The sequence below is a fragment of the Propithecus coquereli genome, unplaced genomic scaffold (genome assembly GCF_000956105.1).
Source record: "Propithecus coquereli isolate 6110/MARCELLA unplaced genomic scaffold, Pcoq_1.0 Scaffold372, whole genome shotgun sequence".
Taxonomy (NCBI): Eukaryota; Metazoa; Chordata; class Mammalia; order Primates; family Indriidae; genus Propithecus; species Propithecus coquereli.
The window spans coordinates 1,642,934-1,668,470 of record NW_012149419.1 but is presented as its reverse complement, the minus strand read 5'-3'; the positions used below and the strand labels follow the sequence as shown (position 1 = coordinate 1,668,470).

The window sequence follows — 25,537 nt, the reverse complement described above, 5'->3', positions numbered from 1 at the left end:
AATCTGTGTTCCTCCTCCCTTGCTCTGGTTCCCTCTTGTCCACGCCCAATGCCCATGAGCTACTGACGCCGGTGGTGTCCGTTAGGGGACAGCTGGCACCACGTCCACGTGTGGGTGCCATGTAGGGTGAGGAAGAAAAGCCACCCCCTCCTGCCCCTTGACTGCCATGCTGTCCAGGTGCTGCTTCTGGCCACCGTTCTGGTCCCGTTTGCTTCTGGCCTTCGCCGCTCTGCACCAGGTCTCCAGCCCATCCAAGGGCTGACTGGCACATCGTGACGGCTGTCACCTCCCTTTCCCGCCCTTCCTCTGCACCCTCCAAACCAAGTGCCTCCTCCTTCAACAGTGGTAGCATAAAACCCTCCATGTGTGTCCACAGATTGAACACGCACTGCAGGGAGGGGAGAAGGGGGCAGAGGGGGTGGCTGAGCATGCCTGAACCCCCGCTGAGCTGGCCACATTGTCCTACTACATGGATAACCTGAGGGACCAGCTCAGTTTCTTCCCCCTCATGCCTCATGTTCTGTCTTCCCCAAGTCCTATCTACTGCCTTAATATCTCTTCGCTACACCCTTCTTCTCACAAAGGGGATAGGTACGTCTGTCAGCCCGTTGCTTTGGACCGTGTGAAACAGAAAACCCATCCCAGACTCATTGGCCCATGTAACATGGAGTCCAGAGCTAGGGCAGCTTCGAGTTTGGTCCAGAAACTCACCGGTGTCAGCAAGGACCAGATTCCTTCCATCTCTCCACCTGCTGCCAACAGTGTTGGCTTCAGCCTGACACTGTAAGGTTCCTCTCACAGGTTGTGAGAGAGCTGCCTGGGGCCATCAGGCCACATCCCTCCTCCTTCGTGTCTGGCGAGTAAGAATGGCTGCCCATCATTCTCTCTTGAGAGCAACAAAAAACTTTCCCAGAAGCCTCCAGCAGCTCTCGCCTCATGTCTCATTGGCTAGAATTGGGTCACATGGCAAGGTACACAGGAAAGTCCGTACGCCAATCAGGCCCACCCCTTGAACTGTATAATTTCCCAGAATGCACTGGCGTTGCTCCGGTGGGACAAGGGTGTCGTGGATGTTGGAGAAGCACTCGCAGTGCACCACAGCTCCATTCCTAGGGCTCAGTTTCCTTCAGCCTTTCCAGATGTTGTTTGGTTTGGGAAAGATCTGCCCTCTTAGACTATTTCTTCGATAACCTTGTCAGTCGATAATTTCATTCCGATGCCATTTGACCCGTGTCCATTGTCCTGGTGGAAAATGCCTGGACTTTGTGTTTCAATGTGACCAGAGCCCCTTATTTCTTGTTCTCATTCTTTGGCACTGGACATCACCCCATTCAACGGTGGGAAAGTGAGGGACAGAACCGCCCCCCAGTGAACGAATCGTCCACCTTTGGAAGAGGGATGTTGAGTTTGAGGAAGAGAACTCGTGACTCATGCTGGAAGTTCTGTTTTCTCTTAACCAACTACAGTACATTAAAGATCTGGTTGGTTTTCAGGGTCTGGGCAAGACGAGAGGCCACAAATGACAAAAAAATTCAGGGAAGCCTAGAGTCTCCGCCCTAGTGAGGCCTGCAGTCCTGTAGGAGACAATGGTGACAGTACGTGTTTTGAAGGCAGTGGAAGGCAAGGATCACCCTCCGCGTTTTACAAATGAGACTGTGGTCACAGAGAGAGACAGTGCTGCCCGTGTTTCTGGTGAAAAGAGGATGCAGAGGGGGTCATGGGAGAGCAGATGGGATAATCTGTGTCAAAAACAAAAATAAAGTGAGAAGTTAAAAGATATTCAGTGTTTAGTAAGGTAAGTATTTCTAAGAGGTCAGGGCTGGACTCCCAGACAGTAGAAGCCTGGAGGAAGTTTGGGTCGGGTGGGCAAAAGGGTTGTTATTACTTGGAGATGAGACCAATGGCACATTCCTGCTGGAACTTCATGCTCAGAGGAAAAAAACATAATGGGGGCGCGGGGATATTTTTTGAGATGTCACGTTAGAAAAATAAGACACCCAGTATAGCAAACATCTCTAAATAAGGACTGAAATAATTTTAGATATCCCAGCAAGCAAAGGCTGTGGACAAAGAAAAGGGCGGGCTAGGGACCTGTTAAGCCATAGCCCAAAATATCCTTCTCTCTTTCCGAACTATCTAGCTTGGGGCACATCCTCCAGGACGTCTTCTGCCCCCCCCCCCCAGGTTAGGACCTCGTCTGTCACCACGCCCAGGAGTGACGCCGAGCTCTAGTCCTCTCTTTAGGAGTCTGTCTCCAGTACTGGGCCGGGTGCTCCCTCAGGCAGGGCTAGGTGGGCTGAGCCTGGAACAGAGAGTGCTCCTGATGCAGGGACGGGTCTGAACGCGTGAGTGAGGGGGTGGGGGGTGGGGCTGTGTCAAGATACGGATTGGAACAGAAGGGGAAGCCCAGTTCTGTTCGAGGCGACTTGGGAGCTGGCCCCCAGATCTCTGTGGAGTTGAGAAAGAGCCGCAGGAGAGGAGACGGCTTCTTTTGCCTCGGAAGTCGAGCCTGTGGTCCGTGGCTGGCCCGCGTCTGAGCGTCCCTGCTGCTTCCACGCCCGCTCCACAGTCATCCTGGAAGGAAGAAATCAGATTCGCCTCAGAACATGCCGGTTTCACTCAGGAAGATTTTAGCATCTTGTTAGGAGAAGGAAAAGGATTTGGGGGTTCTTTCAGGGTTAAAAGGCAGATCCGTCCCTATGTGACCACACAATACAGAGTCTGGAGATCCTGCGTCTCGTGAAGCCTTCTGCAGCATTTTCCCCCAAAGAGAAAATAAAAGGAGCTTTATTAATCCACCTTCTTCATGCCAGTAAGATTTTCATAGTAAACACCGCCCCTTCCTCTAGCATACCAGCTGTCCCTGGCCCCTGAGCTGACCCTGTGACCCCAAACCCCTTTGTATTTATAGTAGTAGGCTCAGGCTTCCAGGAGGGTTCTTGGTGCCCCAACCAGAAAATAAAGGTTTAATTCAGATCAAAACATTTTTCCTGATACGCACAGATTAGCCATGTTCCCTGTATCCCAAAGAATTGTCATTGATTAAGAAAGCAATAAATTCACAGATGTATTATTTCTCAGCAAAATAGCCGCCCATCCCCACCTACTCACAGGGCGCGGGTGACCACTAGATGGCGGCAGAGGGCCTCTGACCACCCGCGGCGGGGTGGGGTGCGGGGAGCGCTGCCTGGAGCAGGGGAGGAAAGTTGAAATCCACCGCGGGAGCCTCCAAGGAAAGTGGGCGGAAATTATGGCATCTGGGGTGGAGTGGGGCCCCGCAATCGTCTGCGGAGGCACCTGGGATTTAGGCTTTGGCCAAATAGAAGGAGCGGGAGCGTGGCCGACCCAGGATTGCCCAACCAAGCAAACCCACAGAGAGCTGGATGGGGGAGAAGTGGATGTGCCTGAAAACTGGAGCTGACTGGGCCCCACTCGGTTAGGAAGCTGACCGCGTCCAGGCACCCCTGTCCTCAGCACAGCACAAAGGACATTCTCAGACTTGCGGCCAGTTCCCAGAACTGAGGACTTCAGGGTGGGAGGGGTTCTTAGGATGGGCACTGGATCCAAGGGACCCACTCCCTCCCTGAAGTCAAGCTTGAGCCCCGTGCCAAGGAGCCGGGAAGCCACTCCTTGACCACAGCCTGCCTACATGGCAGCCCTTCCGAGTGTGCGGACAGTGCCCTCGGTCCCCCTAAGTACGGGCAGCCAGTCCACGGTGTGTGCTGTCCATTGTACCTGCAGAGGGGGTGTGGTGGCTTGCCAAGTGTAGTGGCAGCTGCTTGCTCCTGGCCCTGAGCTTCTGCTATCACACCCTGCTGTTTCCCAGAGTTGACATTTCCGAGGATGCAAGAAATCTGAGATCTGGGACAAGCAAATGTCAGACTCTGGTGACCCCAGCTACACACGGCCCTCTTCCCTCTCTTCTCCCCAAGGCAGCAGGGATAGCCTTTAGCTCTGATTGCAGAGCTGACACTGCCCGCGTGGAAACTTCATTTAGTTCCCCAAAGGGCTGCGAGAGTCACCTCCCACCTCCAACCTGAGGGTCCTTGTTTCAGAAAGTGTGTTTATGTGCTCGTATTTCTGAGTCTGTGTCACCGCTGTGGCTTGCCTCTTGGAACTGGGTGCGGGGAACAAAGGGGAAGCTTGGCAGTGCTGCTTCTGCGCAGGTTCCCCCTGGGGGAGTGGGAGAGGAGCCGCGCACCCGTTTCAGATGCGCAGCGAAAGGGTGTCCCTGGGCACTGTGTCGATAGCTCTCACAGGACCAGATTATGTGTCTCTTTGGTGAAGCTGCACCCATGAGCTTGTTTCCCTCTCCTGATCTTTTTCTCCCTTTGTTTTGCTTTTCAGAGCTGTCTAGGACTAGGAGCTCATTGCATCATCAGAGTTCACTTCTAAGGCTGTAGGCTCCACCCTCGTGTGCCCAACACCCAGTACAGTGCCTGGCATTCAGTGGGCACATAATTACTGTGTGTGGAATGGAATGGATGTCGAAACATCCCACATTTAGATAATTCTTCCCCTTTCTAATGACCGTGTATGCAACTCCTCATCACAGTAGGCACACATGGTGAACAGTGTGCTACGGGCTTTACATATATCATTTGTAAAATTTTGAATCTTCACAACCCTGCAAAGGCAGATACCTCCATTTGGGGGATTAGGGAACTAAGGCTGAAAGACCGCACTCAACTCAGCCAGTGGCGGGACTGTGATTTGAACACACTAGTTGCCACCAAAAGCCAAACAGCTGGAAAAGTCTGGTTTCCCCACCACAACAGAGAAAAGGACTTGCCTTTTAAAACAACTGCATGAGTTAACATTGCAAAGTGTCAGAACAGCTCTTGTTGCATAGTATGTGTAAGAGTTTTTTAAATAAATAAAAATAAAGCCCATGTCAATGAGAGAAGTTAGATTTCAGTCAGCCTCATGGCTTTCTCTGACAATATTTTCATCATCTGGAATAAATACAGTAAATCCCAGGATATTCTGCTGACCATTAAAACCACCACCAGGTTCATCTGAGCTGCCCAGGTCACAGGTGTCCCTCATCACAGAATTGGAGCCAGGCAGGGCCTCAAACACCCAAACCTGGGGTTTAAACCTAGAGCCTGGGTATCCTTAGATGATCCATCAGTGAAATTTAAGGAGTCCTTGTGCGCCTTGAAACTTTATACACAGTGTTGTGGTTCTGTGCGTTTCGCAGAGGTAGGACTGTAGTTTTATCCGTTGTTGGAGAGCTCTGCAGCCCAGAAAGGCTCCGAGCCACTCGTCTGGCAGTGCCTCCCGAGGCCAGAGTGAGAGCAGGCGGGGAAGCCCAGTGGCCCGGGCCTTGCAGGCTCATGCTGATGCCCTCCCGCAGTTCCTTGCCTTGGGGGCTTGGCCGAAAATCTCAATGTGGGTCTGCCGGGTCACCTGGTCCGCTGCCTCCCGGGAAACAGGCTTTCTGTGGTCTCCTGACTCCTCTGGGGGTGCCACGGTGCTCCGCCGCCGTGGGCGCCTCTCGGGACAACGTGAGGCCCCCACGGTCCCACACCCTGGCCGCTCCCCTGCTCGCGCCCGGGAGGACCAGTGCAGCCTCTGCCTGCCCCCTCGGGGTGTCCACGCCGGCCCGGGAGCAGGCACGGCCCTCGCCATCCGGGCCCGGGCTGCCGCAGCGCCAGGCTCGGGAACGCGGCCGAGGGAGCAGTGGCCGGAGCCGCCTCCTGCCAGGCCTCCCCCATGGCCCTACCCTACATAGAGGATCCCGCGGGAATTCGCCAAAGCTCGTTTTCGTACTCTAGAATTCATTCTCTCGGACTCTTATCCGAACTCCTAGGATGCAAAGGGAAACGGCAAAGGGACGCAGCCGCCCCTCCCACCCAGGATCTCTCTGCGGCCTCGGGAGCGGCGGCCTCGCGGCCGAATCTCACGCGCGTGCCAGGAAATCCATCTGCTTGCTGCTATTTGCAGACGCTGGCAGCCCAGGCGGCCCCCGGAGCTGCCCCTCGGTGCGGCCGAGCCAAGACGGGAACCGGGAGACGCCTGCCCTCCGGTGGCGATTCCGGGGACAACAGCGCCCTGCGAACCAGCCCCGGCCCGGGCGGCGGGGAGCCAGGGAGGAGGGCGGGAGCACCTTCTCTAACGCAGGAGTGGGTGCTCATGTCCCTCTGGCCCACTGGGCCCCTTGAATCAGCGGGACACATTCTATTTCGCTGCTCGAACACAGTCTCCTAGGAATGCCTGAGTCATTTGAATGCCGGGAAATCTTATTAGCAGCTCCGGACTTGCAGACCCAAGGTCCGCAGGAAGCTGGCGGCTGCAGCCCAGCCTCCCGGCCCCCACCCTCGAGGGCTCTGTTCTGGAGCCCTGGGTCCACGGCCTGACAGCAGAGGTGCAGTCCTGCCCCGTCTCTGCTCTTTACAGAGGAGCCCAAAGCCCAGGGACTACGTGGACACTCCCCACCCGGCCACACAGGCGCACATCCTGCTTCACGGCCCCCTCGGTGCCCCGGGGCTGTCTCGCCTCTGCAGCTCCCAGACTCCCTTTGCCATGCCCCCTTCACCTTCTGAGACGCCTGTGACCTCTGCTAGGCTGCCTAAAGCAGCGGCTCTCACCCAGATCACCTGGGGTCTCCGTGGCACGCAAACTCCCGTTCAGTGGGGCTGAGGAAGGGCCTAGAGTCTGTACTTCTAACAAGCTCCCAGGTGACGCTGGCACTGCTGGTCCACAAAGTCCACAGAGCATCAAGGGCCTAGGAAAGTGGTTCTCAGTCTTGATTGTACATTGGAGTCATCAGAAAAGATTTAAAAACCCCGAGGCCGCGGTTCTGCCCGGAGGCTGTGGCTCAGCTGGACTGGCTTGTGGCCTGGGCACTAGCGCTCTCTCGGCCTGGGTGCAGAGCCCACTGCCACGCCTGCCCCCGCCTCCCTGCCCCACGCAGCCAGTCCTCACCAGCTGCGTGTCCCCTGGCTCCCACAGCTTCCTTGACCGGTGGTCTTCTCTCCTTCCGCTTTAGTCCACCCCATGTGCATTGCCCTGGAGTCATGGGGGAGTCACACAGAGCATGATACAAATGGCCCCCCTTGAAGCTGTGCAGCAAGCGGCTGCACAAACTCACTCCCAGACTGGCGTGGTGCAGGGGCTGGTAGCTGAAAGCAGGGTGTGGATGGGGACAGCTGAGCTGGCACAGGAGTGGAAGAGCAGCCCCAGAGCAGTGAGGCACATGGCTCAGTTGTGTAGCTGCCCGGGCTCCTTGGGTGCGGCGTTGGCTGCGCCAAGGGCTGTGGCAGTAGTGGCAGCACCTGCTCTAGGTGGTGAGAGGTTGGGAAGCTAGACCCGCGGGAAGGGGAAAGCCCTGTCCTCTGCCTGGCTCCCGTTATTCTGATATTTCTTGTGCCGGATGTACTTTAGGGTCTGAAGAGACTTTTACCATAAACAGTTCCTATTCGGTGCACTCTTCAGCCCTGCCTGCCTCCCTCCCCTCAACCTTCTCAAAGGTGACTTTCCCAGTGAGGCCCCCTGACCACCTTACTGAAAATGTCAGCTCACCCTTCACCATGCAATCCTGCCACCATCTCTGTTTTTCCCTCCGTGGTACTTATCACCTTGTTTCGTACCATAACTTGTTATAGCTATCGTTTTACTCTTTGTCTCCCACGAGAGCGCGAACTGACCCAAAGCAGGGATTTTCACCTCTTTGGATCACGGTGCTGCCTAGCGCTGGGTGGCCCAGCCCTTCCTCTGCCTGGTTTCTGAATCCTGCCGCCCGCCTGTCCTCCACTTGGCCCTTCCCTGGGCCGAGGAGCTGCTCTGGGCTCAGGGCCAGGCGGGTGGGAACTGGCTTCTGGCGCAGCTGACTCCAGACCGCTGCCCGCGCCTCTTTCCCTGCGCCAGGTCGTCGGAAAGGCCCTCCTCGCACTTTGCACTGCGGCTCCCCGGTCACCACCCCGGTCTGGGTAGTCAGCTTCTCTAACAAAAAAGGGAAAGAAAAACCAACATTTTAACCTTTTAAACAGCGACAGAAAGTAGCATTTTTCTCCTTTGGAGGCAGGTCAAGATTCGAGTCTCGGTTCACAGGGAACTGAACGCACAGAGACGCTGTCCAAGTGTAGCGCCCTGTTCCGGGGCCTCCCCGGGGACTCTCCTCCGGGCAGAAGCAGTCTCTTGGGGGCACCCCATGCGCTTGGGCTGTGCAAGTCACAGAGGTGAACAAACGCCCGGCCCCCCGTGGAACGAGAAGGCGCAGCTCCCCGCCACCCAGGCACAGGCCTCGTGGCGGCCCTTTATCACTGCCAGAAGGTGCGAGACTCAGATTTCAAATGACAATGACGTGACATCAGTTTTAGGGGCCACAGACATTGGACTGGGTTTTAGGGAGGATGTGGAATCGGAACAGGTCTCTTCGGGCCCTGGGGAAGTCAGTGCTGCGGCCTGGGGAAGGCGGGGACAAAACTTCCAGAAGAGCTGAGGCGGCTCAGAGGCTGGGCGCTAAGGAATGGGGTGCGAAGAATGAAAATAGACTGGAGCCGAAGGGGAGGCAAGAAGGTCACCTTGGGGCGGGGGAGGAATAGGGGTGGAGGGGAGCCGGGCAGGGTGGATCAGAAGGTGAGGGCGGCCACGGGGTGAGGTCTGAAAATGCAAAGGGTCTTTCACGCACAGAAGCACTACGCAGGTGGCCACTCCCGTGGGCCTCTGAGCAGGGGCCAGGGCGTCCTTCAAGCGTTCCCTGGGTGGATTGTGAGGAAGAAGGCTCTGCCTGGAAGCTTTCACGTTCATGTTAATCCAGCCCAGTTTCACCCTGGGGACCTCCAGGAAGTGGGCTCTGGCCCTCCCTACATCGAGCTCCAGCAGAGTGACTCCCTCTGGAGGAGAAGGACGGGGTGACAGCCAAGTGTTGGGGCCGTCACACTCTTTACCACCAGCATCATCCATCCATCTCAGCTGCATTGCACCTCACAGGCCAGATCCGTTCTCCCACTTCTCCTTCAATAACCCCATGAGTTACAGAGTATTATCCCCATTTTGCAGATGGGGAGGTGGAGGCCCAGAGTGGTGAGGGCCTTTGTACATGGTTCCAGGGTGGCTGAGGGCAGAGCCAGAAGTAAGGACTCCCTGGCTAGTGCCGTCTCAGGCACCTCAGGACGCCTGGCTCTTCCTCAGCAAGGGAGGGCAGGCAGGTCCACTTGTCACGGACCTGCCACAGCAGTTGAGGCTGGACCTCAGCGCCCCAGCCCTGTACTCCCATCCGCCTCAGAGGCACCCTCTGTGCTCCCAAGGGGAGTGAATGCAATACCCGGAGGGGTCCACCCAGCGCTGAGATCCGGGGGCCCTCCCCACTTCCAAACCTACTCGGGAAGGATTCTGTCCTCAGTGGCTTCATTTCCACCTGTGAACGTTCCAGATCATATAGTCAAGGGTTTCCCAAAAGACGGTCCATGGCACACTAGTCTCACCAAATTCTTGCTCTGTGACAAAAGGGTGCCAAGGTCCAACAAGTTTGGGAGACACTGATACCATAATCCCCTTTGGAGCGTGATGAGGCGTAGTAGCATATCAAAGGCACCGAAATGTCCTGCAGAGAAAAATGTCCATTTGACTTTGATCCAAATTTTCTGAAACTTACCCAACGATGGAAACTTTGATATTAAGTAACAACCATTAACATTCTATAGAACTAGTGTTCCACACAACCCACTTTGAAAAACAGGATTTTGTTCAAATCTTTCCTTCTTACAGCTGAAAATGGAAAATCCATTTGCTAATTCATTGAGCATTTATTAAAGGCACATTGAGTCTCTCCCAAATGCCAGAGCCTGTGCTAGGTTCTGAACCCCACAGCAATACAGTGACAGCAGCTCATTTTCACGTAGCACTTGCTGCATAGACAGACTCTCTGCTAATCTACGAGATGTGGTTTCATGCCCATTTCAAAGACCAGGAGACTGAAGCACAAGGAGAGGCTGTGAGTTGCCAAGATCAGCATGTGAATCCAGCTCCGTCTCGTAATGAGACGTCCGCTCCTTGCAGTTCTACCCAGTGGCTTCTTGGATGAGAGAAGCCTAGAGCCAAGTGGAGCCCAGGAGTGAGGCGGGTCGGTTTGGGAGCAGGGTGTGGCTGGGATCTCCTCCTTGTCCCACCCCGCTCTCAGCCTCCTTTCTCCCCACTTTTGTCCCCGCAGGTCTAACTGGCTGAAGCCGTGCTGCGGGAAGAGAGCAGCCGTGTGGCAGGTATTTTTGCTCAGTGCAAGTCTCAACAGTTTCCTGGTAGCCTGTGTAATATTGGTGGTGATTCTCCTGACTCTGGAACTTCTAATAGATATAAAGCTCCTCCAGTGTGAGTAGCAAGAGAGATACATATGCAAATACGTATGGTGTCGATATTCAATGTGCATCTGCAGCCATCAGGGGTCCCCAACCAGCAGACTGTGATCTGCCCCCAGCTGACGCCGCTGCCACACGCTGGCCCCATGGCTCATGGGGACTCCCGCTGGGGAGGACATACCCCTGGCAGGTCCCTCTCCGTCTGCCCAGCATGACTTTGCCCCTTTCCACCAATGTGGCCTCTGCAGTCCCCTCCCCAGCATTCCATGATCAGAAACTGATGAAATAAAAAATGTTGGGGACCCCTGTATGCATTTTTTTCCTTATTGTTCCCATTTGGAATTTTCCAGTTGGAATTTTCTGTAGGTTAAAGAGAGTTCCCGTTTATGGAGGCATATCACCCTGTAGTAGCTACTAATGACAGCAGCTGTGATGGCGATAACAGTCCTTGTGTTTTTGCCCAGCCATAAGTCGGCAGTGTTATTTATTATATACACTGCGGTTGTTTTGAAAGCTCTTTCTCATGCGTCGGACCCTAAACAGCAGCGCTGCGGGGTGGGCACGGCTGGTCTGACCATGTTACCGACTGGGCAAATTAAGATTTGGGGAAGTTAGAGACTTGCCCTCAATGAGAAGTGTCGGGGCTGGCACTTCTGGCCACCAGGCCAGTTAACTGCGCGGCCAGTTCTCTGCCCACCTCGGTCCTCTTGGTGTTTGTCCCTAATTCCCCACTGAGCCAGATGCATGTGGCTCATCCCTCTTCTGACCTGGGTGTCCCGTAGCAACGTGGCTGTCAGGGTGGAGACCCGCTTCCTGCCGCCCTCCCTTGTAGGCCGTGTCTGGTGCACCAGCGGGGCAGGGGCCAGGCCTTCAGACTCTTGGCTCGGATGAACGTGGCTTCTGGGAGAGCTCCTGGTTCTCCACGTCGCCCCATCTTAGGAGGTGGACCATTCAAGTACGACTGAAAAAGAGGCGAGACTGTCAGCCTCAGAGAGATTTCCTTTCCTGCCACTGGCAAAATCCGGGACTACATCCAGCCCCCCAGCCCATTTAGTCACGCGGGCTTGTTTTCTCAAATGCCCCCATCCTTTCCTGGACCCTCTATACACAGGCTCTGCCAAAGCTCCCCCAAAGTGAGCCTTCCTGCTGCCTGAAAGACGATGACCGAGAGCACAGAATCGCTTTTGTCTGATAAGCCTAGTTGGGTTTTATGCAGCTGGTGGCCCCTTGGTTCCAATTAAAGTATCTTCCAGCACAAAGTGATCGGTACTGGTTTTACACTCAACCTGTCTTCAATTAAACCGTGTTGTATACTTTCCCCCCTCACACTCATCCATACTGTCTGCTTTTTATGAGGTCTGACCATAACGGAGTCTTTCTTTCCCGGTGGTGGCTCGTCCTCGGGGCCCTTGGCTGCTCAGGTTGTGACAAGGCATCGAATAGAACTGAGAACCTGGCTGACACTGGGATTTTGCTTAAAATTAAGTATCCAGGAGATTGATTTTGGTGGGAGATCCAATAGCAGCTCATAAAAGGCATCTTAAATTCCATAAAACGCACAATCAGAGATTTATTGCTCTTCTAAAGCAAACCGTAAAAAAAGGCACAGGAATTCATTTGAGAGATAATGGGGAGAGATTTTATGTTTTCAGAATCATCTGGAGGTCTCTTCAGAGTCACATGGACCTCAGCCTCTTGGTCCCCACTGGTGTGCGGTTGCCCGTCTTGGGGCTCATCTTCCGTGGGTCACATTGGCCCAAAGCCAGGGGACCCCAGAGTCTCCCACCTGGAACCTGGTTTTGCAGCTTTCTTCCCCTTGGACGTGCTCTTGGACCTGGTTTCCACCCGCCTCGCCAGGTGCCAGAGTGTCGGGAGAGGCGGTGGGCTGCTGTCTCTCAGGCCGGCCCTCCCCATGGCAGGCACTGGGCCTTTCCTGCTGGCCTAGGGGATTCTGAGCAGGGCGCCAAGCAGGCCGGGCAGCAGCCAAACAAGCGCGCCCTCTCCGCAGCATTCCTGCCCCTGCCCCTCCTCAGCCCTGCCTCACTGTCCCAGGATTTCTTTTAGGCCTGCCCTCTGGGGCATCCCTCCCCCCACTCTCCATCAAAGCTCCCCTGACCCTGGTCGTGGCCCCAGCACCCTGCTCCTGGCCATGCTGGCTGATAAACTAGGCCATGCTAGGGTTCGGAGGCTGGGCAAGGCTTTCTGTGTTTCCAAAGGGCCTTCCAGGGACAAAGCCGTCCCCCCAAGCAGTGACTGCAGGAAGGTGGGGCGGGGATGTTCAGTGGCTGGCGGCTCTCCCCACTCACACTCTGCAACCTAGAAGGCGACCGGAGCAATGTGGAAGACCCCAGCCCGCTGGCTCTGCTGCTTTCGGGAAGAGGCTGCCACCCCCACCCCACGTCCAGCTCCCTCTCCCAGTCCTGCTCCAGCCTTCTCTCTCGGGAACACCCTGGCCGACGCCACCACCTCTGCCGCCCTGAGTTTTCAGAATGAAAAGCGAAGTGAGCTGGCCTTGAGTTCCACCAACTGTGCACGGTGCTTTAGGGGTGGACTGCAGGTGGATTTCTGAAAGACCGTCCTGCTGTGCCTGAAGCGCCTACCCAGGCCCAAAAGCCGCGGACGTCCTCATAAGCCCCCTCGGGAGGGCTCCTTTCCTGGAGTCTGGCTACAGCCAAAAGCCCGCCAAAGACCAAGCAGGAACTCAGAGAGGCAGCCTGTGGGGAAGGAGGCAGCCCCGTTGGGCTGGAGGAAAGAACAGCACTGCTGGCCGCCCCCGCCTCCCGCCACCGCCCCTGCAGACACCAGTTTGAGCCACCCTTGTTCTCTGACCTGATTTCTACCAGACCTAAATGCTCCTCGTCAAGCAGCCCCAGGGTCCCAGAGGTCTGCCTCGATGCTGTGAAGCCCCCTCTACGGACGCACATAATTCCTTGCTCCTAAAATCGGCCCCCGTTGTGTTCGTTGCAGTTTCCAGTGCATTCCAGTTTGCTGGCGTCATTCACTGGATCAGTCTGGTCATTCTCTCTGTGTTCTTCTCAGAGGTAGGTAAAGACTCGGGCCTGATAACCTCTTCTGCAAGGTGATTCCCGTCCCCGGGAAACCAAGGTTTACTTCTCTAAATATTTCCCGGTGTCGGGCCCTCTGCTAGCCCTGAGGCTGCAGGGGGGAGGCGCGATACAGAGGGCTGAGGCCCGCGGGAGGAGATGGCGCAGGGAGGAGCTGCCCACCCAGCCAGCGAGGCTTGGCCGGAGCAGGTGGCCCCTGAGTGGAATCCCAGAGGATGAGCAGGTGTTCTCCAGGTCAGGGGTGGGTGGCGACATCTGTGCAGGTGAGACCGAGCGTGACATAGCTGAGGGACAGCAAGCTGTTGGTGAGGCCGCAGAGCAGCAGGCAGGAGGCGAGGCTGAGGCCAGGGAGCACGGAGGTGGGGAGCAGTGTGGACGCCGTGGCTGTGGCCCTGGGCCCACAGTTGGCCTGACCTTGGGGGCCGAGGCATGCAGAGGGCAGAGTCATAGGGCTGGCCTTGAACTTGAGCCGTCCTGCAGGGGGCATGGGGCCTGACTGGGCCAAGAGATGTACCCCCTCCGTGTGAGCAAAGAGTATGTTTTTGAAGCGGGGGGTCGGGGAGAACAGGTGCCTGTCAGCTTTCCTGGGGGTGGTTGGTAAAGACCAAGTCATTGTCTCCACGCGTGAGGGAAGACAGAGCCAACCGCGGCCCCGGGCACTGGGCTCGGTGCAGGAGCCGAACAGCCCGGTGTAGGCACTGAAGTGTCTAGGAAACCAGGATCCCAGCGCATTCCTGTCCTCACATGGGGCGACACTGCTTTTGCGCAGTTCCCAGGCTGTCACGATGATACTTTGGCCTGCATTTGGGGCTGCTGCAGGCAGGCTTGTTCCTGTCCCGTGGGCAGTGGGGCGTCACCGAAGGACAGGAGAGTTTCATCTGGAAAACCAGTTTCTCCTGACAGGGCCGAGGACTGGCCCACGTCAGCCGGCCGCTGTCTCGCTCCAGCCGTGGGCCCATCCCCGACCACAGGCACACATTAGCCCACGCAGAGCCCGGGGGGCCTTTTAGCAGGGTCCAGCAGACACGCGGGGAGAGGCAGCAGTGAGCGGGGCGCAGGGCCCGCGGGGACACACGCGCAGAGCTCACACCTACGCAGGGCTTGGCACCAAGGGCACGGCGGGGCTGCAGTGGGGAACGGTGCGGGCAGAGCACAGGCGTGGAGAGTATTTTGTGGTGTGGTCAGGGAACCCACGGAGCAGGAGTCCCAGGGTCCCCCTGTGGGCTGGCTGTTGCCTAATGACTCTGCTGTCTCTCTCCCTGAAAAGCAAGGAGGGCTGGGCCTGGGTCTTGAGTCAGTCCCGGGTCTGGGCGTGGGTGTGGAAGGCTGGGCAGCAGGCATGCCAAGCACAGAACGTTCTCTTCCCCAGGCCTCAGCTACTGCAGCCTGTGGGGTTGGCTGGTGAGGCCGGGGCTGAGGCTCAGCCCGTAGGGGCAGATCCCAGCACTGCCCTCCCGGGGAGAGTCCCAACCAGCTCATGGAGGCCGTTGCCCTGGACGTGCCTCAGCCCCTCGAAGCAGAGTCCCCAGCTTGCTGCCCCCGAGAGAGTCCTGCCCTCCCTGGCCCCTCGTCTCTGCTCGCCGGGATTCCCTTCCACAAACGCGTGGGCCGTGGCCAGATGTCTCCTTGATGCAAACCTTGGAAAACGTGCCATGTGTCTGTGACCGCTGACAAGAGTGTTTACTCAGTTGCTGCGGCTCCCCTTCCATCCCTCTGCTTTGGTTTTATTGGCTTTTGCAGAATTTATTACCCAGCGTTAATTTGGCATTCCCTTCCTGTCACTGCCGGAGATGAACCACCTGAAACAGACAAGGCCCTGAGCTCAGGAACCACGGCCTCGGCGCCCCTCCTCGCGCGCCCCTGCAGCAGGAGGGGGCCGGGCTCCCCACGGCTCAGCGGGGAGAGCTGGGCCTGCAGGGCCCTGGGGGAGAAGGGCTGGTTCCCTCACCTTGACCTTCTCACAGAGGGTGAGGCGTGCAGCTGGACAGGGGAGCGGCAGGCAGCCTGGCCTCCACGCAGGGCACCCGTCCCGGTAGACAGAGGGCCGGTGCGCGGGGATGCGGAGACCGCGCAGCCCGGCGAGCGAGCGCGGTTTCCAGGCTCACAGAGTGCCCTGGAGAACCGGGTGTCAGAACCTGTCACCAGAATGGGCTCACAGAGGCCCCCTACCCCGGAGGGTTTGGGGACATGTGAGGGTGTTCGTGCCCTTCACGATGACTGGCTTGACTAAAAGGAAGGGCCAGGGGAGCCCCGTGTCCCTCAGCAGTGGGCCAGGCCTGTGTGTCTTACTGGGATTTGCCCACCAATACCAGCAGTGTTCTTTTAAAAACGCTGCACAGGTGAGAAGAGCAGCCTGGGGTTACACAGCCAACTGTGGCCAAAACTGGGCCCAGGGCTCTGGGCTCCTAATCTGGTCCCTGGCCACTGACTGCATCCCTGTGTGGCACGGGAGCTGGCAGGGTGGGAAGGGACCAGGAATCTGGGGGAAAGATCAGGGCCAGGAGCTGGCCACAGACCCAGAAGGAAGCACACCCCCTCATCTGGGAGAAGTGAGCATGGCCCCTGCAGGTCTGGCCCCTTCTTTCTTGGTAAAGGGACCTGGCTGTGGGCAGAGGATGGGGGTCACCCTAAGCCTCCTGTTACTTAGTGGGTGCGCCCAGTTCCCAGGCAGGTTCTACGAAGGGCAGCCCCCAAGGGTCCTGGCTGCCCTGGACGCCCCCCCCATACCTTGTCCTAAGCAAGGTTCCACCCTCCTCTCAACTGAGCCTTAGACAGCCCTGGGCGGGAGGAGAGCAGAACACGTTATGAGAGGTGAGAAAGCCTGCCAGGGCCTACGCACGGTGGGTGAGCAGTCCTCTGCCCCAGCCTCCGCCCATCCCAGAGCCCTGCGGGCTGCTTCGGGAAGACGGGTACCTTTGTTCCATGCAGAGCCCAAAGGACAGAGGTAGGCCTGGAGGAGGGGACCGTGGGGCTGGGTTGGGCTCAGTTTGAGCCCAACCTGTTCAAACGGGCCACGCTGTTCAAATGGTCCCCCTTGGTCCGGTAGGCCGTGCGGGGCCAAGGTGAGGGTGCTGCCCAGAGCTTGGCACTCGTCCTCGAGGCCGCATCGAAAGAATGAGAACAAGTGGTTTGAGGAGAAGGAAAGAGAAGTTTATTACTTTCTTAATAATAAGCGGAAATACAGAGGTTTTAAAGGGTGCGTCCTCAGCTTGGGCAACTCTGATGGTCCCACCTCCACTGAGCACAGTCCCCTGACCTCCACCCGGGACCTCCCTTTACCAGGGCTGGGCTGAGCCCTGTCCTGTAGCTCAAATAACCAAAGACTGACCCTGCCCTCCCCACCACTGGCCTGAGGCAGAGATGCAGGTTTTAGTTCTCAGAAAGGGGTGGAGGATGTTTTAAAGAGACAGGAAATATTTTTGCCGTGTCTTTCAGGCCATTCCATCTGTTACAAGAGTGGGTGCCCACGAGGCTTCCTGGGCCCTGATGTCCTAGGTCAGGCAGGGCCACTGCACTTCCGTGTGCCCCGCAGCACTAAGAACAAACAGAACCTGTGGAATGCAGATAGAGAATTGTGCAGTTTGTCCACAGTGCAGCCCCACCCTTGGCTGAGAGCAGGCCCAGCTGGCCACTTGGAACCAGGGAGCCTGCTTCTCCTCTCCCTGAGGCTGCACGAGTTCTCAGGGCCTCCTGGCCAAGGTCCGGCCGCCCCACAGCAGGGCCTGTGCAGGCTGTGGGGTGTTGGCCCCTTCCCTGGGGTATAGAAAGGCCCAGGCAGTCCCAGCTCCTTCCCTGGAAGAGGAGAAAGCTGAGCCACGGCTGGCCTTCCAGACGCGAGCCTCAGGCGGTGGCGGCTGCCCTGATTCTTCTTCCCCTTCCTTCCTCCTCCTCCTCCTCCTTCTACCAAGGTGAAAGTCTCATAACATAACCACCTTTTAAAGTGCACAGTTCAGTGGCACTTAGTACGCCACCTCTGGTTCCAAAGCATTCTTGTCCTCCAGCAAAGGAGACCTCACTCCGTTAGCAGTCACTCCCTTCTCCCGCCTAACTCCCCACACCTGCCAACTACTGGTCTTCTTTTTGTCTCTGTGAACTTACCTGTTCGGGCTATTTCATGTAAAGAGACTCACACAACGTGTGGGCCTTTGTGATCGGCTTCGTCCGCTTCGCATAATGCTGTCAAGGCCCAGCCACGTTGTAGCGCAGCTCGGCGCTTCCTGTCACGTCTGAACCCTGCTCTGTGGGCTGCCACCTGTCGCTTCTCCATTCCTCAAGGCTTCGTCCAACATCAGCCGTTGCGGCCACCTCCTCCTCCCAGAGGCAGCCTCTCGGCGCTGGCCCTGGGCTGCTGGGTTACCTGCGCCATTTGCCGAGTGACGTGCACTGCCGACCCGGACGGAGTGGGGCCTCATCTTCCTGCATCAGCAGTCACCTCAGGATTCAGGACCTGTGAGGGGTTCTCCTGGTGAGCCTCAGTCCCCAGGTGGGAGGCGAGAAGGTGGGGCTGCGCTTTATGCTCTGAGAGATGACAGAGGAACTCGCTTCCCCTCAGTGTGCGACAAGCACTCTGTAAGACGGAGCCAGTTTGGCCACTGAGTTGCTGTGTGGCCTTGGGCAAGTCACTGCCCCTCCCTGTGCCTCACTTCCCAGCATTAACATGAAGGACTTAACATGAAGGATGTGAGCCGTGGGCTGCCTTCTCGTCCCTACCTGAGGTGGAGCCGCTGCTCACACTTAAAGATAGAGTTTTCCCCTCCAGGTTTCAGAGAGCTATAGGGAAGTCAGGGCTCCAGGCTATGTGCCTTGCTGCTCCCATCCGTACAGTGTGCAACGCTGCCCCCGCCACCCCGCCTCACAGCAGGAGCCCAATGGGATCGTGAGAGTGCCCTGGACAGACCCTGCGAGAGGAGGAAACGGGGAGGCCCCAGAGCAGCAGACTTCTCAGAGGGGTGCCCTTGATTTGAGAAGGTTCAGTCCTGCCACTCCCCACCCCGGGCGACCGCCCCGCCCCATGTGGGCTGGCACTAGAGCCAGCCTACAGTGATTCCTGGTCCACCACTGCCGGGAGCCCTTCGTCCCAGAACCCCTCAGGTGGCCTTCTTGCTGCTTGCGTAGAGATTTTGAAAAATCAGCACCCCTGGTGAGGTCACGCAGATTGCAAAATGGGGTGCAACTCACACTGCAGGGCCGTTCGCTTGTTATGCCAGTTTGCTGGAAGATGGCAGTCAAATGTCTGGTTTTATAAAAGTAGTAAAGCAGTTTTCCTTAGAAAGAAGTGTCCTAGTGTAGGGTCACCTTTTCTCACCTGCACAAAGGTGCCACACGAGCCAGTGGCGGCCCTGTCAAACTCTGCTCTTCTTTTGAACATGCTCCGGCTGGGGCTTTCTGCCTGGAAGGACTGTCCCACTGCCGCTGCTAGCCACAGTCCTTCCCTTCCTTCAAGGGTCAGCTCAGCTCCTCCCCTCACCTCTTCCAGGCAGCCTGTCCTGACTGCCCCAGCCACGCGGATCTGCCGGCTCTCAGCTCCTGGGCACAGGCTTTGTCCCGGCTCAGCTGTGCCAGGGAACAGGGCCTTATTGCATTCTTGTCCCCTCTCATCGCCTGGCCTGCCAACGGCACCCTCCATTGAAGAAGTGATAAATGAAACGTGTTTGCGAGAAGTTATTCTTCAGAATCTCATTTCTACTTTTTCATTTGCCATGACCTTAATGATCTTACGGAGCTTGCAGGTCAGATACAAAGGTGAATTTTCTGAACAAGTTGGAATGATGCCTTAGACAGTATCACTCACTGTCAGTAGACGTCTGCAAGCACAGGCTGGAAGGCCAACTCTCCGGGCTACTGGACCAGGGATTGGAAGCACTGGAAGGGGTTGGGCCATAGCATTTAAGGTCCTCCCTCTGGCTCTGAGATTCTAGGAATAATCCCAGACCCAGAATGTTCTACCTACCACAGCATTCTTGGGAACAACTGATCTGGCAAGTGAGAAGAGCTGGGTTAACACTCTAGACTCCGGAGAAGGGGCCCACTGGAAGGAAAGCGCGTCCTCGCCAGCCGTGGCCTCAGAAGCAGACGGACCTGATGCTGGCCCCCTGGGTCACACTGAGCGGGGCTGGGAGGCCACAAGCAGACAGTCTTGGTGACTTCTCACGCCCGATCTGCACGAGGGGAAGCCCTGAGGCTCCATCTGATCACCCTGATGCAGAAAAAAATAGTCCTAACGTTTACAAGAATAATTTTTCCCATTGCAGAAAATTTAGAAAATAAACAAGCCAGAATAAGAAAAAAATCGCCATGTTCACATCTCCCCCAGGTGACCACTATTAATTTGGTTATGTCTAGTGAGGCTTCTGCAGTACCTATGCATATGCACACTTTCTCCTCAAGAAAGATGGGATCATAGTGGACCTGATATTCTAGAACTTGCTTTTCTTTTTGTCCATTAATATTTTGTAAATGTTTTTCCAAGTTATACAGTTGTCCCTTGGTGTCCACAGGGGATTGGACCCAGGACCCCTCACGGACACCAAAATCTGCAGAGGCTCAAGTCCCTGATATGAAACGGTGCAGTATTTGCACGTCACCCACGCTCAGCCTCCCGTACACTTTAAATCACCTCTCGGCTACATGTGCTACCTCATGCAACGCCTACACGTCCCTTCATTCCCACGGACTCCATGTACTACGCAGCATGCGACAAATTCAAGTTCTGCTTTTCGGACCTTTGCGGATTTTGTTTCCTGAATATTTTCAATCTGCAGTTAGTTGAATCCGTGGATGAGGAACCCACGGACGTGGAGGGTCAACGGCATATTCTTTTACAACAACGTACTGAGGAGCATTAGGAGCTTTCCACCTGGTTATTTCTCATGGGGGAATAGCTCAGGCATACTGCAAACGCAGCGAATCATCTAACGCACACCTGCGTTCCTGCCCCTGCTTTGTCCAGCCCTAACGCTTTGGCAGGCCGCCCCCATTTCTGATGGCAGCATCTGTTGTATGGATGGCTCTAGTTTAACCCTCGTCTTGGACTTTTAAGGGATCTCCAGTTTCTGCTGATAAACAGCATCAGCCCTGAAGACTCACCCGTCCCAGCAACCCCAGCATGGATTTAAAAGCAGCTCCCTAGAAGCAGGAAGGAAATGGATTCTCAGCCAAACTCACAGGTTCCTATAGCCACAGGTCACAGCAGCCACCCCACCCTGCCACCTCAGGGAAGCTGCCAGCGACTCCCACCCCGCCTGCTCCGCTCATGCCCGAAGTCCGCACCACCTCCGCCCTCATCTGGGACCACCTCCGGTGTCACCAATTGTCGTGGCCTCTCCTCTCGCCCAAGTAGCCAGTTAGTTCATTCATGTGGACGGGTGGTGCAGGGTGGGGACAGGCCCGGCCTGCAGAGTCACGCCCGGGCCCTGCACCTCTGGGTTCAGCCTCTCACTGCTGTGTGGTTCTGGGAAAGTCACTTCACTTCTCTGAGCATCAGGTTTCCTCGTCTGTGAGAAGAAGTTACAAGTACCCGTCTCAGAGGGATTTTCGTGATAGACAAGATGGTGGGCATAACGTTCCCGTATCGGGCTGTGTCCCCAGGGAAATTCGACCAGCAGGAAGTGCGCGTGCGCGGACCTGGCTCCCACAGGCAGTGGCGGAGGCCGGGCAGCCCAGGTGGCGGCCTCGGCGTCTCACTGCTCCTTGCAAACGAGAACAGCTCCTACCATCAGGCCTCCGTCGCCTGGTGCCCTGCGCAGCTCCTTTCCAGCAGCTTTTCCCTCCTTCTCTCCGGCACGCCACTTTCCTTTCCCGCATACTGAGGCCTGGGCGAAGATGCCTTATAATTTTATTCAAAATAGAGCTTATATTTCTCCTTCTTCGTTGCTCTGGAGTGATTTTCACGGGGAGAAATAGGCAGTTTTGACTTCTATGCCTTCCGCATTGATTTTCTAAAATAACTTTTTGAAACTTATGATATCAATATCTTATATGGTATAAACCCAAATAAAAATGGCTTTTCTCATAATGCTTAGCAAATACTGCCTGTACATACTTGTTCTAAATGAATGTCAATGGACATAATTAAGCTATCTCATTGACATTTTAAAAATCTTTTTTATTCTTTGAGAAATACTGTCATCTTTTTATTCCAAAAGGCAAAGCACAATTTTGGTATCTTCTTATTTAAGAATAGTGCATACAAGAGGAGAGAAAAAAAGAAAAACAAAAAGAATAGTGCGGTGTTTGCAGGTGTCAGACGGCGGACGTGGTCACGCTGTCAGCGCAGACCCGTTCACTGACTGCAGGAAACCGCGCGCTCCTGTCCTGCTGGCTCGTAGAAGAGCTGAATTCAATCTATTTCCTTGGCATGTTTTTAATAAATCAAAACATTTTGTTAACAAATTTTAGGACTAACTAGTAGGGAAAATGAGACTGTGAACATTAAAATAGAGAATCGATTGAGTTGAATATTTTATTAATTCACTATGAACTTGTTTAAATTACTTAAATTATTATGATTTAGTGGATATTTGTCAGGCTGTCAAGAGACAGATTATTTCCCTGCCATTGGTGAGCTTTTACTCCATTTACAGCGACAAGATTTACACATGTGAAGCAATGGACGATCCCATATTGAAACGTTAGACTGTATACCACATTTAGACGATACGTATAGGTCCCAGTCAGGGATTCTAGAACGCTAACTTTGGAGAGCTGGCGAGAAAGGCTGTACAGGCTTGGACTTAGGACCAGTCTTACAACAACTGGGGAGTCCCTGGAGGGTTCTAAGCAGGAGAGGGGCAAGCGGAGGTCGGTGTTTTAGACAAATCACCCTGGCGGCTGGTGTAGAGCAGGGGCCGGAGGCAGAGGAAAGACTGGCATTTGGAGACCAGTTTCCAAAGAAATGGCTCAGCTAAGAGAGGGGACAGGTTTGAACCAGAGAACTGGGAGAGGGAATGCAGAAAGGGATGAGCTGGAGAGAGATTAGGAGCTAAACTTGGCTGGACTTGGGAATTGATCTATGTGGGGGGCGGGGATGGCTTAGTCAACCAGGGGGCGATGCCTTCGCTGACTGGAAACTGCTGCCCAGGAGAGAAACCTGGCAGAGGTGTGGGTTTCAGAGTATCAGCTGGTAGTTGAAGCCAAGAGTGAGATTGTCCTTGCGGGGGCGAAATTGAGGAGAGAAGAAACTGGAGCCCTGGGAAACAACTTTGGTGTGGACGGAGGAAAAGACACCTGCAAAGGTGACTGAGAAAGTGTAGCCAGGGAGGTGGGAGGAAAACCCAGAGTGTGGGGGATCCTGGGGCAAAGAAGGACCTTTCTGAGCAAGGCGGTCAATGGCACCGATGCTGCTGACCTCAGAGAAGCAACAGGTGCCGCTCGTTGGGTCTGGCAAAGAGCGGCCACTGGTGACCAGGGGAGCAGTTTTGCTGGAGCAGCGCGAGCCGAGGTCGGATCGCAGCTGCGGCAGGTTACGGAGAGGGCCTTTTCTCCAAGACCTTTCCCCGGGGGAGTGTGAGAGAGAGGGCAGTGGCCTGGTGAGGGATATATTTTAGAACAATGGAGACGTAAGGATGTTCGTATGCCAAGAGGAATTCTGGAAGTGAGCCTTGCACATCCTGCGTACTTCAGTGCCTCTCCTCCTCATCCCAGGTCCAGGACAGCGCTCCGTGCACTGTGAGTGCGCAGGCGATGTCAGTTGTTTGATGGACTCACATTTGGTCCTGCGTCTGCCACCCCATGCTCCGCCCTCGGGGCCTCGCACCCATTCTGTTAAAGTAGCTGTGAATCTGGTGCCAAAATGAGCCCAGCACCAGGAGGCAGAGTGCTCAGTTTGCCCGTAAGCCCAGAGCCCATCAGCTATTGCGTCTGGTCGGGGGCTCACCTTTAGACCTCGAGAGCAGATGACACACTGGGAGGAGGCAGTCTCTTTGGGTCACCAGCCACCGTCCCAGGGATTGGGAGGGAGTGAGCATCAAGGTATGAAAGAGGAGGCCGATGGGTCCACTCCTGTTTTATCGACACCCAACCCCACGGGGCACTCCTGTGCGGCCCTGAAATCACCCTCCACTGGCACTTGTCACCTGGCAAACCTTTCTTTTACTCGCCAGTTCAAGACTGGTGACAGTTTTCAGCCCCTGCAAAGATTTCTCACATGTCTTGGTCTTGCCCTGCAGTTGGATCCTGGAATCAGTGTCTTCCTCTTGCTGTTCTAGTTTAGCCCCAGGGAAAACTTGCCCAAGAGCAGATCCTTCTAGAGGAAGCAGCAGGGTCAGCCCCAGTGCCTGGTACCCACAGTGGGTGTTCCCTAGGCCAGCCTGCCCCCTTGCGCCATGCACCACCCCACGCCCCCAGCGCCCAGGCAGGCGTCTCAGAGCTGGGCTCTCGCTCTGGCTTTGACCCTGACTTGGAGCCAGCCTTCCCCTACAGATGGGAAAGGTGTTTCCGGAGCCCATCCACAGCTGCCTTCTGCCACTCTGGTCCCGTGGCTGGGCGAGGAAGGAAAGGCTCCCAGAGGAGGTGGGCTTGAGCCAGGCCTCAGAGGATGGGCCCCATGTGGACAGGCCGGCAAGGAGGGCGGGCGGGTGGCCGGCATTCCAGCTGCTCCGCGTGCTCACCTGCCCCCACTGTGGCCCGTAAAACCATTAAACTTCCATCCCCTGCTGGAGCACAGAGGCTCTGTGCGTGCCGCACACCCCGCCCTGGCCGGCCCCGCACCCTGTCAGCGTTGCTGGCTGCGTCTCCCACCACCTGGCCGGCTCCCTTCCCATCCCCCTGCCCACACCCCCTGGGCCGCAGCCTTTTTGGCTAAGAAGAGTGTTGTCTTTAAAGAAGCATAGTGACTCCTCTTAGGTGAGGTCCCCAGAGGAGTCAAGTCCACAGAGGCAGACAGTGGAATGGTGTTTGCCAGGGCTGGGGGAGGGGAGGCTGGGAGTTGCTGTTTTACGGGTGCAGAGTTTCAGTTTGGGAAGAGTAAAAGGTTGCAAAGACAGATGGTGGTGTCGGTCACACAGCAGTGTCACTGTACTAAATTCCACTGAGCCGTACACTTGAAAATTGTTGAGATGCTGTATTTCGTGTTATGTGTGTTTTACCACAACTGTAAAAGAAGGAGGAGGAGCAGCAGCAGCAGAAATCATATTTGGACCAGGCCCTATTCCCATCTGTCCTAGCCTGGACTTTTTGCTTTGGGAGCCCCAGAATTGGGAGTGTGGGGTGCATGTGGCTACTGAAGCATTTCAGAGGAGACAAACACCAAGTTTCAAACTCAGCACAATTAGAGGGATTGGACAGCAACAAAAGAAACCAGGACGATATGTGGTGTTCTTACACAGCCTGAGCACACTGTGCAGAGCCAGAAACCTCTGGGTCCAAATACTGACTTCATCACCAATGGCCTGTGTGATGTTGGGCAGCCTTCTTAACCTCTCTGACTCTCTCTGTAAGATGAGAATCACAGTGAGGAAGGCTGGCCCAGGGTCTGGCACTTACTGGCATGTACTAGAAGGTAGATGTTATTCCCATAAATAATGGGAGGAATTGTATCGTGTAGCCCACCTCTCTGGCAGAAGGAGAAACTGGGGCCCAGGGAGGGGACTTGACTTTCCCAAGGCCACAAAAACAGCCCATTATTGAGCTGTAACCTCAAGATGTCTTGGACCCCCAACCAGATCTCTTCTCACCCCTGGGAGCTGTCTTGCAGTCAAGCATGGGTCCACCAGCCGAGAGATGGGGAAGCCGTAAAGGAGTAGTCATCAGGCTGCCACACGCTCCTCTCTGTACTCAAATACGGTGCCATGACTGGCTACCACAAGCATCCCACCTTCTCATCCTTCACAGAAGTCAGGATCATCCTTTACACGGAGAGATAGATTTTACCAGCCAAGCCTTTCTGTGGCATGACAAGTGTGGGTGACGGTCCACGGACTGTGGCAGCCTGGCTGAGCTCAGCAGGCTGGTCTGGCACTTCTGGCAGGTAGGGAAGGGGCACTTGCTGTGGGTTACTGTGAATTAAAGTCATCTTGGCTCAAGGAATAGCCTACAGAGGAATGTGCCGGGATCATATAAGACTAGCTTTTAAGAAGCTTCTTTGGAGAAAGATGCAGTCTTGGTGAGGACACCACTCCGAAGGCAGCAGCATTTAGGAATTATTCATTCATGCGTGCGTTTGTTCATTCATGCAAG

At 55.7% G+C, this 25,537-nt stretch overlaps 1 protein-coding gene across 1 annotated transcript in view; it reads left to right on the top strand.

The window, feature by feature from the left end:
• Positions 1-25,537, top strand: part of LOC105816453 (chromosome unknown open reading frame, human C15orf27) — a 65,467-nt gene that overhangs the window by 9,100 nt on the left and 30,830 nt on the right. Inside the window, exons 3-4 of the mRNA XM_012651871.1 lie at positions 10,157-10,311; positions 13,266-13,339. Of these exons, the coding sequence (XP_012507325.1) occupies positions 10,157-10,311; positions 13,266-13,339 (229 nt within the window). The remainder of the gene's footprint in view (positions 1-10,156; positions 10,312-13,265; positions 13,340-25,537) is intronic.